Source organism: Athene noctua, chromosome 14, assembly GCF_965140245.1.
Source record: "Athene noctua chromosome 14, bAthNoc1.hap1.1, whole genome shotgun sequence".
NCBI lineage: Eukaryota > Metazoa > Chordata > Aves > Strigiformes > Strigidae > Athene > Athene noctua.
In genome coordinates this window covers 15,516,509-15,531,763 of record NC_134050.1, presented here as the reverse complement: position 1 = coordinate 15,531,763, position 15,255 = coordinate 15,516,509, and the positions used below count along the sequence as shown (strand labels likewise).

General features: G+C 37.2%; 1 protein-coding gene across 1 annotated transcript in view; it reads right to left on the bottom strand.

Annotated features, from left to right (window-relative positions):
- The window catches only part of OTOG (otogelin), a 107,174-nt gene that overhangs the window by 56,835 nt on the left and 35,084 nt on the right, over positions 1–15,255 (bottom strand). Inside the window, exons 19-24 of the mRNA XM_074918098.1 lie at positions 13,662–13,874; positions 11,918–12,083; positions 11,336–11,410; positions 7,430–7,473; positions 6,238–6,391; positions 111–218 (exon numbers count right to left, since the gene is read on the bottom strand). Coding sequence (XP_074774199.1) covers positions 111–218; positions 6,238–6,391; positions 7,430–7,473; positions 11,336–11,410; positions 11,918–12,083; positions 13,662–13,874 — 760 coding nt within the window. The remainder of the gene's footprint in view (positions 1–110; positions 219–6,237; positions 6,392–7,429; positions 7,474–11,335; positions 11,411–11,917; positions 12,084–13,661; positions 13,875–15,255) is intronic.

Sequence of the window (15,255 nt, the reverse complement as noted above, 5' to 3'; positions counted from 1 at the left end):
TAAACTATTTACCAGACTATGGTGTGAAATTTATGATTAAAGAAACATGAAGGAATAATCAGTCTATAAATAAACAACTAAAATAAACACCTACACAGATCTCTGCTTACCATGTATGACAGGAAGAAATGACTTTGTCACCTGGAAAGTATTCCTTCCCTTTCCACGAACATGGACATTCATCTGCATCCAAGCACACATCCCCATGTTTAACAAGACTATCAAAAAAAAGAACAAAAAATACACATTCAGTAGAAGTACACCTTGTATCTAGATACAAAAATATTTCCCTAAGCGTTTACATTTTTAGAATTATTATTGAAAAACAAGTAATATTTAAAGTCTTCTGAAACTGAAAAGGCACAATTTTATTAATAATTATATATGAGTAATATTGTGATGTTTTTTCACAGGTAACTGAATATTGTATCTTTAGTAAGTGCTTGCACTTTGGGCACTAGCCCTTCAACCACTAATCCTGTGACAATTCCAGTGCTCCATGATGAAGCAAGGCCGTTCATGTTACTCAGTGTTGTAAGTTCCATAACTTCCAATATTTTTATGTATTTGAAAGATTGACCTCTTTCGTTATTCTGAGGGGCCCTCTATTCAGAGAGGGAAAATGGCTTTATAAAAGACATGGGATTCATTATATCCAGTAGAGCCTGCATGTTCTGTATCATGATCCATGACAGATAAACCTGTAATATTGACATATTCTATCTCTCAAATCAATTAATATTTCAAAAGCCTTATAATGTAATCCTTCAACTACAAATCCTGTGTTCAATTTTCAGTCCTTTTTCATTTCTGTGTGCCTCCTAGAACAACGCACAGGGAACATTTGTAAATCCTTTCCAGGGATCCTTGGCATTGCAGTATGGAGTTTTGTTCCTTCCTGCAGCCCCAAGGATTACATGAATCCTTCACAACTACTACTGAATCACAGAAAGGCAGCAGTGAAGCTGCTCTAAAATGTTGCTGAACTAGGCGAAATTACATAGGCAACGTGGTTGTGGCCTCTCTGCTGCAGTGATATGGTTAATAAATTCCAAGACACACACTCACACAAACCAGTACCAAGTAGTCACCAAAACTCCAGCTAAACATCAAGCATCAGTTTGAAAAAATATATACATTTTATATACAGTGCAGTTTTTTATACTGTGCACTGTCTGAAGTACAGAACAGCCAAGTCCAACTCATGCTGCAGTCAGTGGTAAAATCAATGGGAGAAGTGAGAAAACACAAGTATATATCTTCAGGAAAGCGACTGTTTTTATTGACAGCAAGAGCAGGTTATAAGGAACAGAAGCTGACTGTTTCAGAGATCATTATCAATCTGACTGGAGATCATGGAAAACTAATGGAACAGGACAGGCACAAAGCAGCATATGTCCATTTTTTTTTGTGGTACACAAGTCACATAGTATGCTGAAATATAGGAAGAAACTACTGATTTTTCTCTCTTTCTTTCTGTCTTTTCTCTTGGTTTCTTCTGCAGTCTCACCAAAGACGTGTCAAATCATGCATATTTGGTACAGTTAAAGAGGAAAAAAAATCATTTGGATCATTGCAACCCAGAAGTGGAAAGTGTAATTCAAAGACTGAATTTGAAAAACTACAAACTGTGCTGTAAATAGAATATTACTTTTCTGGAATGCATCATGGAAATACAGGAAATAGGCATTTAAACAGTGACAGATGAAAAACAGAAAAAATGCAAATAAAATCTTAAAAATCACTAAATACGTCAGCAAAGCAGAGTGGAACAACATGAGAATGTGTGTTCCAGAGAATTAGTGTTCTATCTCAATCATTTCTAAAACAGAGACAAAGTATATGATCATAATTTTTATACTGTAAGAACTGCAACTGATAGAATGGGAATGATCTGTAAGTTTAAATATTTATAGCATAGTTACTTGCATCTGATTTATTCACTGCAGACTAAAAAGGAGGTCAAATGAATCATACTCAGACAACTGCTACTTTTCACTATGATTTACTTATTTTTGTATTTAATTTACATTTCATGCAAATTCCACTAGAATGTAAGCACAACAAAGAAGGAATGCTAGAAATAGTGGAGTATTTGAAAGAATATTTCACTCTCCAGATATCAGAAAAATAGTCTGAATATAAAAATATTGCCTTCTTGAAATCTTATCACTTTCTGCAAATACAGGTTCTTTCCCTCTCTGTGTTAAATACCTTTCATGGTATCAAGAAGAATAATCATCCCACAAAAAAGACTGGTAAGATCCTTCCTGAAAAAAATGTAGCTTCCCATACAGGTTTCTTAACTGTGACACATTCCACTTTTACACTAAGGTTTTTTAAATTGTTTGCTTAAATCAGCTAAAACTCATCAAACATGTTAAACTGATTACGATAACGAATGAAGCTAAACTGATACAAGATCTAGAACAGAAACAAAAGCATGAATAAAGGAATGAAACTGAAGATTTCATGTAAAGAGGTAACGTTAAGATCTAAAATTCCATGGGTGTTTTACCCTTGTAAAGTGGAAATGTCACCTCAGTTTTACGTTTCACCACTAAGAACTGATTACCTAGCAGGGGGATTTTGAAGCTGCACAAATTCACAGTGTATACAAATCCTGCACTACTTGAACTGCCATGAACATAGCATAAGGTACTGCTTGAAGGTAATGGTATTTGTTCCATCTTTCTCTTCCAACAATTTGTTTTTGACTTACATTGTTGCTCTGACTTACGTGGTCAATCTGCAGTACAAATCATTGGGGTGTGAATTCAGTAACTGACTTAAAGCATTAGGGATATTCACATCCAACAGCTTAGATTCAAAAGAAACTTAATGTATTAGTTATTTTAATAACAGTCTAAATAAAAAACTTACATAATTAATACATTGCAGAAGTCTCTTGTGTTTCCTAAAAGCACACCTAAAGAACACACACCTTCAGGACCATCTCAATTTTTCTTAAAGCAATCTCAAAAACATAAACATACATGTAGTATAGGACCACCAGGGCCAAATGTTTAAAAAGACATCAGATTTGACTAGCTTTCAAGTAACTCTATAATGGAAAGAACTGAACAGCATTTACAGTGATTCTCAATTTATCTTAAAATAAATTGGATTACACCTTATATTCTAAACCATGCAGTTTGTGATCATGGAAGCAAGATGCTGCCATACTAAGTTTCATATGAAAGGACTGGCAGAACCTGGAAACTTTCCCTTACCTTGTGAGAAAGTGTCCCTCAAACACTGAATAAGCACTTCCCTATCAGTCAGAACCTGGCATTAAATGTTAAGTACATAGAAGCAAAAAAATACCTTGTCATTTCTACTTCAACAGTACAGACTGATATTCCTGGTTCAAATCCTGGGTTTGCGACACCATTTCCTAGTTCTACCTCAAGCACTGGCCTACAAAACAAACAAGACCCTTTCCCCACAAAAAAAACAGCAAAAAGTTTGTGTCAGTATCTCTATGGGCAGTGTACAGCCATAGGAGAACAGAATTAAGTTTGCCAAAGTTAAATACAAAAAGCATGGAACTTCTTAATTTTGTATATGTTTCTAGAAAAATCATAGAACTCTGCCTCTTGTAGCTATACGAACGCATTGTTAGAGCTTTGACACCACTGATGGCTTGACTCTAAGCTTTACAATGTTAAAACACATTTTAATTGCTTAAATTCCAGAACTAACTTACACCAGGAAGCAGTAGAAAAGTTCAATCTCAGTGGTTTTGCATAGCAAAATACGTCATATAAACTTATTCTCTGCTGAGTTGCCTGCCATATAATGCTACTGAAAATAGCCACTGTCTTTGAAGGTTATCAGCTGGGTCCAACAGGATGAGGTTTTGCAACTCTGAAAATGTCTGCCTCCAGTCAATTTCAAAACCCACCTTAGCCCTGCACTTTTTCACCATGGTACCATATGGTGAGTCGGACTAATTATAGATTCCATTTCATGTGAACAGTTTGACATTCCACGTTTCTGAACGTTCAGGTAAAACACAGAAGTCTGAGTAGCAATCTTTTACTATGACACAAAAAACTGCACATCCAGGAGTGTGAGTCCACAGACCTCAACTGAACTATTTCAACTCAGTTCAACTGAGCACATGGCTTTTAGTTTTTGTTTTGAGGAGGCTTTCAAGGCATAAACAGTAATTTTAGAGTGACAATACTCAAAAACTGCAAACTATGTGCTTAACAGACTAAATCCCATCAAAACCAACATAACTTAAACACCTAATTGTTATTTATATATTCAAAAATCTCTCAGCAATACAGTGATTGATTCCAAAATACGACAAGAGCTCATCTGCACATTTTCAGCAAAAATGCCAGAGACTTGAAATACTGTTTTGAGGGAGAGAATACTGAAAATAATGCCTAGGAATAAAAAAGCAAACCTCCCTCAGTGAAGTGTTCAAATAAGAGGTTGTGACAGATGCGCTCGACCCCCTGCCCCTTAACTAAACCAGTAGTGATCTGGTACAGGCTCCAAAGGAGGTAAAGGCCAGAGCCATAGCCATGCCAAGAACTCCTTCCTCTAGGAAGCCCACAAAGGAGCAGAGCAAACAAAGAACATTGTGGATACAATGAATCTTGTGCATACCTCTCCCGCTGTACAGAATCCGACTACAAGCCAACTATTTTATTCCATAAATATAACAGCCTAAGTGAACCTTCTTTGAGCTCTCCCTGCTAGGCACCTGCATGGCAGTGATCTCCCCTTGAGCTGGGACGCCTCTCAAAATTGCTCCTGGAGGCAGAGAGATCTTTTACCAATGACAGATTGCTGGATGAGCCCAATTTGAGTTCTCCATGGATGGTAACTAGACTGCATGCCAGGCAACAACCCCCGTGAGCAGGGATGCCTCTCAGTGTTAAGAAATACTAGTCTTATATCTTAAACAAGGAAGTCTGAAATAGAATTGATCACTTAGAGTTAAAACATTGTGTGATTTAGTATGCTGTTTGCTTAGCTTTACTTATTTAGCATGAATACCTAAACTTCTCAAAGCATTAGGCTGCAAGCTGTAAATTTCCACTTAGATTTACTGAATATGTACCTACTTAATGAAAACAGGGGCCTCCAGAGCCAGCATAAATCAGAAGATAAGGAGGCTTCAAGGTTACAACCAACAACAGCACCTGCAACTAGACAAGATAATGAATGGCCTGTCTGCAGACAGTGAAGGAATCCAGTAAGGTGTCAGAAGGCACCTCACAGCACATGTGAAGAGAGTGCGTGAGGGGCAGGTGAACAGTCTCTAAGGGTGCAATTGCCCAGGGATATTTTTGTTCCAGTCCTTCCATCGCTCTCCAGAGGCACCCAGACCAAGCTGATCCTGCTGTATCACTCTATTAAATTATTTATTTTTATAAAATCCAATGTCTGAGCGTCTGCTTCAGGAAATCTAGGGCTTTAACTTCAGAGTGAACTAACATCAGATGCCCAGATGGGAAGTAAGTGAACTGGGAATAGGCATGATGAAACTTTGAAGTCTTAGATAAGTGACATAAAGAATTGGGTGTGCACACATGATCCTTTCGTCAAAAACACATACAATCTTTTAGACAAACTGTTGACCAAATTTGGGACTAAGTCTGGATCCAGCTGCACCTAGGCTTCATCAGGAGTTTAGGGGGTCAATTTTGAACCTCGTGACTCAATGGGAGTGTCTTCCTTACCTTTTCACACCTCCAATCTGTGTAAATCATTCTAAATCAATTTTAGCTTGGTTTTCCTTCGTGTGTTTCCTTCTTGTAGCAAGTAATAGAGCTAACCTTGCCATTGAGCTCTGTTAAGTTGCTTTAAGTGATCATAAATCAGGATCCGCAACAAATTGGCAAGCTCATGAAATGCTCATTGCAACAGAGGTTAGATATCTGCAAAAAAGTATCTAGGGAGACACAGTTTTGCTGAAGTACAGGGACCGAACTGAATAATGTCAACGTCCTTTCTATATTCCTGCTATTTTGTTTTTATTATTGTGAAGCATTAGACCTCTGGCTCCACCTGTCTCCTGGTTTACCATTTTTTACGCCTTCAGTGGCCCATATCATTGTATGGTAAGCCTTCACAAGTTGGATGCTCACGCCTTGACACTCAAATTCTCCAAGCAGAAAAGTCGTATGTCCTCAGCAGAATTAATTACTCAGTCACCACTGAAGGTAGTCATCTATGTTTGTGCACAAAAGATGCAAATCTGTCTGTACTCACCCAGGTGGGCAGACACAACCTGAAACACAAGGAAGGTGTGCTGAGAAAGTGAGGTTTAGCAACTGATTCTCACAAGTTCTCTCTCTGCTGAGTTGGGGATCAACTTGTGGATTGCTGCAGTTAACGTAAATCTGTCCAACTGGGCAGCTGTGTGCTGAGGGAAAAAATTTGACAAACACATTAGTCTTCACACCTGAAATCTTGTATTCCATAAAGGTGTGCAAAACATTTACAGTAAGAGTATGTAACACAAAAGTGTAATATTCAGTAACACATCCAACTGCCTATCTCTCCTGCGTGTAGTTGGCTTCATAGAATCCCTACAAGTCTCATACAAAACACTGAAATTAATATATTCATTTAGTAAGGGGCATGACTTTCTTAACAGTTAGTCAGGAATCAGCCCTCCAAAACAGAAATGCAAAGTACTACCAACTGAGAAACAAAGAAAAAGTCTGAGGGATGGATGTGACTTTCCGTGCTGGAGCCACTGAGTACAAAACAAGTCTACTGCACAATTGCTTTTGTGTTGCACTGAGCGTACTGTGCATGTGCAACAGAAATGCCTGAAGTGGTGGCAGTGTTTTAAAGTGTTTTTCATTGGTTGCCAGGTTTTGTTTATTTACTTTTTAGGGAGAGAGGTTCTGGGTAATTGTCAAATCACTGCAACCTTCAAGTGCATGGGAAACAGATTTCTGCTAAAGGCCAAAGAGTTGGCAATTCTAGAACTGAAACCTCAAATAAAAGACTTTCTCACTGAAGTAAAAGGAGCAGCATAAGAAAGCACGGACCATAATACTTAATGACACAAAATATATTGTAAAAGAAAAAGCATGACAAAAGAAATATTTTTTCATATTTCAGTTACTCAGGTTTGTGGGAGGAAAGAAAAAATACCTGAAAAATTACTGACAGTGTTCAGTTTCTACAACCATGTTTCATGGGATGAAAATAACCCTTATTCAACTGAAGTTCTACTTTTTGTCATAAAGCTAAGATTGCTTACATTAGCACCAGCCTTGCTTTCAATCACACAAATATATAATTCCTAAATTACAGATCCCTCCTGCAAGTTATTAATTTGTACATATTGCACAGTCTTCTACTACAGATAAGGAGTTCCATGGAGACTGGAAGATACGTACATATTCGTTGAAATTGAAGTATCTTTTCCCTCTCTCTCTTCACTCACCTATTATGTTGTTATCACAATTCATTATTCCATCCCTGCAATGGCTACAATAAAAATACATTAAGATGCAATGAGAGGCAGGAAGATCTGAAATTTCAATGTTTTTTGTTTAATAATGAAACATACAGTATGAATCAATACAAAAATTGGTATAAATGTTTATTGAGCAATGACTGATTACTGCTGATGAAAAAGCCTTTAATCGAGTATGTAATTAGTAACTACCTGAATTGAGCAGTGAGCTCCAGGACAAATATAAATTGCATTCAACAGGTAGTATGCATCCCAGGCCTTCTGCCCAGTACAAATAGGATGTGAGCAGGACCATCCAGGCAATAATATATTGTGTGCATCTGCGTCGTGACAGTAACTCGACCACGCTTGGACATCTGGCCAATGTCCCGGGCATGTGTGGACCTTATGGATCATGAGACAGTGCACACCTGCATTTGGCCCAAATTCAAGAGTTTACATACACTAAGTATGTAAGTTGTTTGTTACTGAGTATAAAGGCAGGAAAGCTCCAGAACTGGGTCAGAAGCCTCCCCTACGGGTGGACACACCACATAAGACCTTCCCAGTTACCAAGAGACTCCTGACATTGGCTGCCACAGGGCTTCCCTGCTAAAGTGTGGGCCTGATTATGTTATTAAGGTGGTAATTGGTGATGTATCCTTTTCTTAATCACTGTAATGCTTTGCAGTAATGAATTGATGCATTGCTAACTAGCATCGTTTCCTCTTATTATATTGCAGATTATTATCTTTTATTATATTGTATATAAAAAACTATATTTATTTTTATATTTATTTTGGAGTCTGTTTTAACTTGGTATTCAGCCATTCAGCAAAACCATGTTTGCACTGAACATTAGAACTGTGGATAAAGTGTGCATTGCCTTAACACCTAAAGAATATGCATTATGCTTCAAATTTTTACTTTCTGCATAATGTTACTGTGAGTTAAGATGCCTGGGCTGACATAAAAATACATGCAGAAAGACACCACTATACTGGTCCCAAAGATATCAGTGCAGTAAGAATAAATCAAGCCCTGTCCATAACTGAAACATCATTATCTAAAACCAAAATGCAATGAGCAATAGCTGCAAACCAAAACCAAACCCTAAACACACATACATCTATGTTACAGCAAGCTCTGGGTATGAACTCTTATATGAACATTCTTAACACTATTATGAATACTCCATTTTCCTTGCAATCAGCTTAGAATTCTGATTAAGCTATTAGTTTACGTGAAAGTCTTGATGATACCAGCATTTCTTAAGTTACCCCACAGTTGAAGGTAAAACCCCAGTGTTGAATATAATACAATCACAAACTATTGTGACTGCAACAGTTTTTTGTACTGACCTGGAATTACTTTTCCCCAAGCAAAACTACGTAACAGCAGATTGATAACTTTGTCTTCTCAGTCATTCCTAACATGGATCATAAACAAACTATCTGAAAACATCTCACAATATCATGAATTTCTATCTCATTTACAACAAAATGAATGTCTATGATTCTGGTGTTCTTGGCTCACAGGAGGAAACAGTGATGCCGTTGCTAATTTTTATCCTCATGCTGCCTCAAACTAACTTTTCTTCAGCAATATGATAGGAATCTGGAACAGCAGCCTCCTGTGACTGTTATCAGAACCAACTGGAACTACAGTTCATAATCAGAACCTAAAAAAATCAAAACCCAAACAACTCTATTCTAATCAAGATTCAAAAAAATGGTAAGTTTGTGTATCACAAAGCTTGTAGTATGTATACCCATCCACATATGTAAAATATTATACAGACAGGAACAGGCACGTTCCCACTACACAACAGTTCAGCAGAGAAACAAGCCAACTGCATAAAACTCAACCCTAACAAGATACTGTATTCAGGGAAGCACTGAGCAACTTAATACCAGCTGCCCCTGTCTAATTCCAGACAAAATAGTCTAGTACTTTTATAAAATAGTAGCAGATCTGATAGCAACTCATTGTCAGGGAAAAATGTAGTAACGCTGGCATCATTTCAGGTTCTGGTTGGGCCCGTGAACTCCAGCACTATTCTCCCTTTCTTTTGCAATGGCTAAGACATCCCAGTACACCTACTGCTAGACAGCAGATTCAGAATCAAATTGTCTATGCACTACAGCCACTCCACTGTCATGGTCAGAATTGTGTAGGTACCCCAAGCACTGCAGAAGTGTCCTAGCTCAAGGACATCACTGTGTAACTCAGACAATAGGCAAAACAGTACTAAAGGGAACTGATATCCCCTTAACAGAGACATATAAAAAGCATTTTATTTTTTTCCAGTTCACCCACACATATAGTTCTACATGATACCTAATATATTACTTTGCACAGGGTAATTCAGAGGAGTTGACAGTCCGTACCTCCATGTTTAAAAGCCTTTCCTCTCAACAGATCTGTATACAGCCTTGCTAGAATATGTCAAGCAAAAGTCATGACTAAATAGGAGATACAGATCTCTTAAAGACTAGCAGATGCAAACCAGTAGATGTATTTTTAACTAACATATTCACATGAAACATAAGCTGCCAGATCCCAAATAACTCCACTGAAACCAACAGAAAGATGCTTTCACCTGTAGTGATTTCTCAAAAAAAAAAAAAAAAAAAGCATTTGTGGATGATCACATGATCACTGCACATTCAGCCAACTATCCACCATAGTGCTTAGTATAATTAGCTAAACTAGCCCCTTGAGGAGAAAGATGAACGGAAACAAATCAAAGAATCTAGCAGGAGAAGCCCCTTCCCATGACTCCCAGTGCTGTCTAGCACATGCCCTGCAAACAAAAATAACCAGAAAGGCAGGCAACAGTGCATCCAGCCTTCACACAGCCCCATATGCAGAATGGGTTGCCTGGTACTCTCCAAGGAATCTGCCCTAAGGTAAAGATAACCTAACTTGACGATTAAGATATAAAGTATAACAATCAGTATTTATGGCCACTAGGCTGCCGGCAAGAGTGAGAATGTGTGTTTTTACTAAGTGTCGCCATTGCAACAGGTCTGACAACATTAATCTCCTATTTGTTGTACAGACCATACAGAAGTATTACACTGACCTATCATAGACATGATTTGGTCTGTTCTGCTTTTAATTAAGTGCTGTGCTTTTAATTAACTGATATAGGCAGCGAGAGCTCAAACGCTACTTCAAGAAAAAGAATTCCAAAAGCTTGGTTTTTTTACAGAACTCTGTCCACATAATTTAACCTTTTCCAAATAAAACTAATTATTGAAAAGGATGCATCTGGCAGCAGCCAGAATAGTTTAACAAGTTTTCTTCTTTAATGTCATGACTATAATGCTGCAAATGGAAGATCAAGAGGACAAGAACAAATGCTAAATGTAAGGAACAGTAACAGCCACGCTTATTTACCTTTGGCTGCAGTGGACAGATATTTGTGTTGTTTCTCACTTGATAAAGCCACATTGCTCATTTACACTGACTCTATACTAGCAAAACTCAGATTCTTAATAATTCTTCATAAATGGATTTACCATCCGGTATAGGAAGGAAGAATAGCAATGAAGGTCCAGGTGAACAAACTTGAACAGACAGGCAGGAAGTGTCTGGGGTTTTCTGGAGCTCTCCACATTAGTACAGATCTACAAAATGACAGTGACTTTCCTCTCTACTTTCAAATTCAGTATCTTGGATTATAAATACAGCAGCCCAAAACCCCAAGTTTTACAGAAGCTCTGTCCAAATACGCATAGAAAACTGATGTATGTTCACTCTGTATTTTTCACTATAAAACCACCAAAATAACAACCAAAAAACCCAACAGGCTGGCCAGAATGATTTGACAGAGCTCTTAAAAGAGACACTATTTAGACAGAGGAAAAAAGCAGTTTTGTGTCTTACCATTTGCCCAAAGATGTCATAACATTTTCTCCAGGAGGGTAGTCAATTCCTTGAAAATAACAAGGACATTCATTTCTGGAGTAAAGGAAAAAACATGTAACTGTGATTAATTCAAACTGAAGGAAGAAAAGAATTCCCATTGATTTAATTGCTGTTCAAAGTTCAAATGGTTGCTTTGTTGGTTTTAGTGAGGTTTATGGATGGGTGAAGTTTTAATGGGTTTTTTTGTTTTGGTTTTGTTTTTAAATACAAGAAATTGATCTTGGTAACTACTGATACATACTGACATATAACTCAAGCACATTCCAAACCAAATTGGTAACAAAACAACCTCTACACAACAGACACCTTTTATATCTCTTGTATGCCAGAAACCAGACAACACATAACAACTAGCTTTGGTGATGTTGGGTGAGCATCAGTAATACAAAAGAACTCGTTTTACTCAACATACAGCTTCTGTATAATTCTAAGATCCTGTCAAGTTTACAGATGAATAACATCTACAAGGCTACATGTTTATAGCTCCTCACTGTGACATGCAAATGTAGTTGTGACTATTAGAACTGCAACTTTACCTACCTCTGTACACATTGTTTAGACTTGGAATTCAAATACATTCCAGAGGGACAAGCACAGCCTTCAACACAATCACTGCTGCATGTCTCTGGCACAGACAGTGCTTGGCAGGTTCTGCCACAGGTAGATATACAAGTACTGTACTCCTTTGTATCTTCACATGAAAGAGCTGTCCAATTGAAACAAATCTCTCAAATTACAGCGCAAGAGACTCAAGTACCTCCCAACAGTTTTCTGATAAACATCTCTATTCTTTCATTTCCAATCACATTAAATTCCACTAAAATTGCTATCTTGGCACTATGCTGTGTAAACTACACAGATGTAAATCCGCAGTAATAATGAGTACAATGAAGTCTGCATAGGTAATCCAGATTTACACTGGGGAAACCGAACAGTTGAAGCTTTTTTCCCCTCCAACTCTGAAAACACTTGGCTCTTGTGCATGGGCTTTGGGAAATGGGCAGCATCTCCAGGAAAACATTACAAGAAGTAAATAAAATGTGTGTACTTTGCAGATGTTGCACAATACCATCTGAAATTTTCTCGTATGTCCTATAAAGCCCTACTTAAAAAAAATTTAAAATCTTTAGTTCTTGAAATACTGAAGAGATTCATGTATTTTAAACCCTACAAGCATGACTTTTAAAATACATTTTATTAAACCTATACTTTTTTCTAACAAAGCAAAATAAAGTTAAATGGTTTAAATGATTCATTCAGTCATAGTGGACACAGCCATTCATGCCATAATGACTGCAAGCAAGCCGGTCTTTTTTAACTACACATACAGGTACTCCAGCTTGAGATACTTAAGCTGGACCAACTTTCCAAAATCCTCTTTATCATGCATTACAACATGGATAATTACATGGTGTAATGAAAACTACCAGATGTTAAGTTCTTGAATGCTCCTTAGAAAAGATTTTCAGCCTTGTTTATGGAGCCAAACCTACTGAAACATCAGGGGTTTCAGTTTAGGTAGGTTTTATAGGGTTTCCAATTCTATAATTAAAAAAAAATAAATGTATGTAAGGGCACTATGTACCCTATCAACATTGTCTGCATCACTACAATTCATATAAACTGAAGAATTTAATATTGTTAACCCCATCTTCAATTTGTGTGGCATTATAGAGCAGGTAAGAGATGTCACCTATATCTCTACACTACCTATACTCTTCCATTCAATTTTAAATTAAATATCAACAGTACTAATTCTCTACATTTATTTCAGCACTCCATGTATTTCACTGTCACTGACAGTAAGAGAATAAGCTAAAAGAGGTTGTCAGACAGAAGTTTACAACAATACAGCTAAAACTGCTAAATACATCACCATCATTTTTCATCTCATTCATTTCAAGAATTAGATAAACCTAGCACCTATGAGGAAAAGAACAAATGTGTTTACACAGTTCATTCAGCATGGGTCTGAGCTATTCAAAGCTGTATGAAATACAGACATTTTTAATTCTGTATACATTTGAAGCCCTCCGACTACAAAAAAATATTTGCATTGTTTACAAAGTCAAAACTAAAGAAAGCCAGCTATAAGGAACAATACTCTAACAACACTGGTACTAATTCTGTCTTGACAAAAAAAGAACCTTGCCCTGTACACAAAAGATCATGCTAGAATTAATCCTCTTCTCATTTAGAATATTCATTTATTTCTACTTTCTGATTGTCATTCTAAAGTCCTCAAACAGTAATTATTTAAGACTAGAAGTGAAAGGCAACTCACCACAGTCGGGGACACTTCCTCTGAAATCTATCATAAGTCCAAATCTTCGGCAATGATGAGCATAATGGGCCAGAGCAGAGCAAAAACAAGTCTGTCCACATTTGCAAGTGTCTCTTCTGCACTGCTCAAAATAGGGAACGGGACTCAAATAGGGGTAGCATGGAGCAAAAAGTTCTTTCGTGAGGATGCTACAAGCTTCTGCTGCGTAAGAGGCTATACAAATAACAGATTAAACACTGTTTCAGTGAGGGAGTTTTAAAAATACTTGGAATAAAAAGTGACTTCTATACAATGCAACCGATCATGGTTATATACTTTTACCATATATAGCTTTCTGTCTTTCATATCTATACAACTCTATGCAAGAACAGAAAATAAGTTAGCTGCTCATAGCTTTGAGCTTCTTCTGGGAATGACTTTAAGGTATTCGGAAAACCTTACAATACACAGACAGTGTCTATCTTTAAATTGATTCATGGATGTGTGTTAGGCAACAGATGCAACGCACTATCCAGTGCCTTTCAGAAACAGGATTACATCTCTTTTCAGTTTAAGCCATTGCCAGTAACTACCTTCAATAGGTCAGTATTTTAAAGAATAATCTGTTTTACCCATTGTTTCAGTTGCGTAAGGCTGCAACCACACCCAGAGCTTCTAGCCTGGGATAGCATTATCGCACAAGAGAACAAGAGCATTATCAAATAGTTACTTAAGAAGCTCCAAACACAGCACCCCTGAATATCTTAATTCTGAGTGCATTGTGCAATAATGGTCAAAAGAAATAATATGCTATATTGTCATACCATAAAGCGATAAATTTATTTCCCACAAATTGAGAGATGCACAAACTAGAACTTCAAAATTATTTTTCCAAAATTTCTGACTTTCTGTACAGGCCCTTTTTCCTACATTCATGTCCAAAACCATTAGCAAGAATGCAGCTTCTTAGTGTTGCAAGTTGTATAAATATTCAAAAGACAGGATGATGAGATGGCAGGATATGTGGTCACTTCCTAGCACTGCTGAAATGACAGGTAAAACCTTAATCTTTTACCTCTGTATCTTGCCTGAAAGTGTGTAGAGTCCAAGACAAGACATGGGAGGAACTGTGAAATGGATATGACTGATGATCTATGAAGTTCATCATTATTAAAGGATGAATTCGTGACCACATGTGGTCCTCATGGCAGCACCACTATCATCATTCTCCAACTGTACCCTTTCAGCTGAATCTAAAGGCTGGCAGTGCATAAGTAGCTTTCTCCTACTCATTTTCCTCCATAGCAGACAACTAAATCAAACGTTTCATTTATTCAGTATTTTAAAAAATGAATACTGCAATACCTTTGAGTCTCCATCTTAAGGAGCAGCATCACCAATATTAGACATTTTACCAAACTTTAATGCATGTCTAGCTTTACACTTCATAATTGCACACCAGAAATAAAACTGCAAGTATCAGAAAACATTTAAACAATATACTACTTCATTTGTTAGGGGACTGAACTCAAATGCTACCTATAAGCACTCATTTTTTCAGTGGGCAGAACTGGTTATTATTTTACCTGATCCAACCAGGAAAATCAGCACAGAT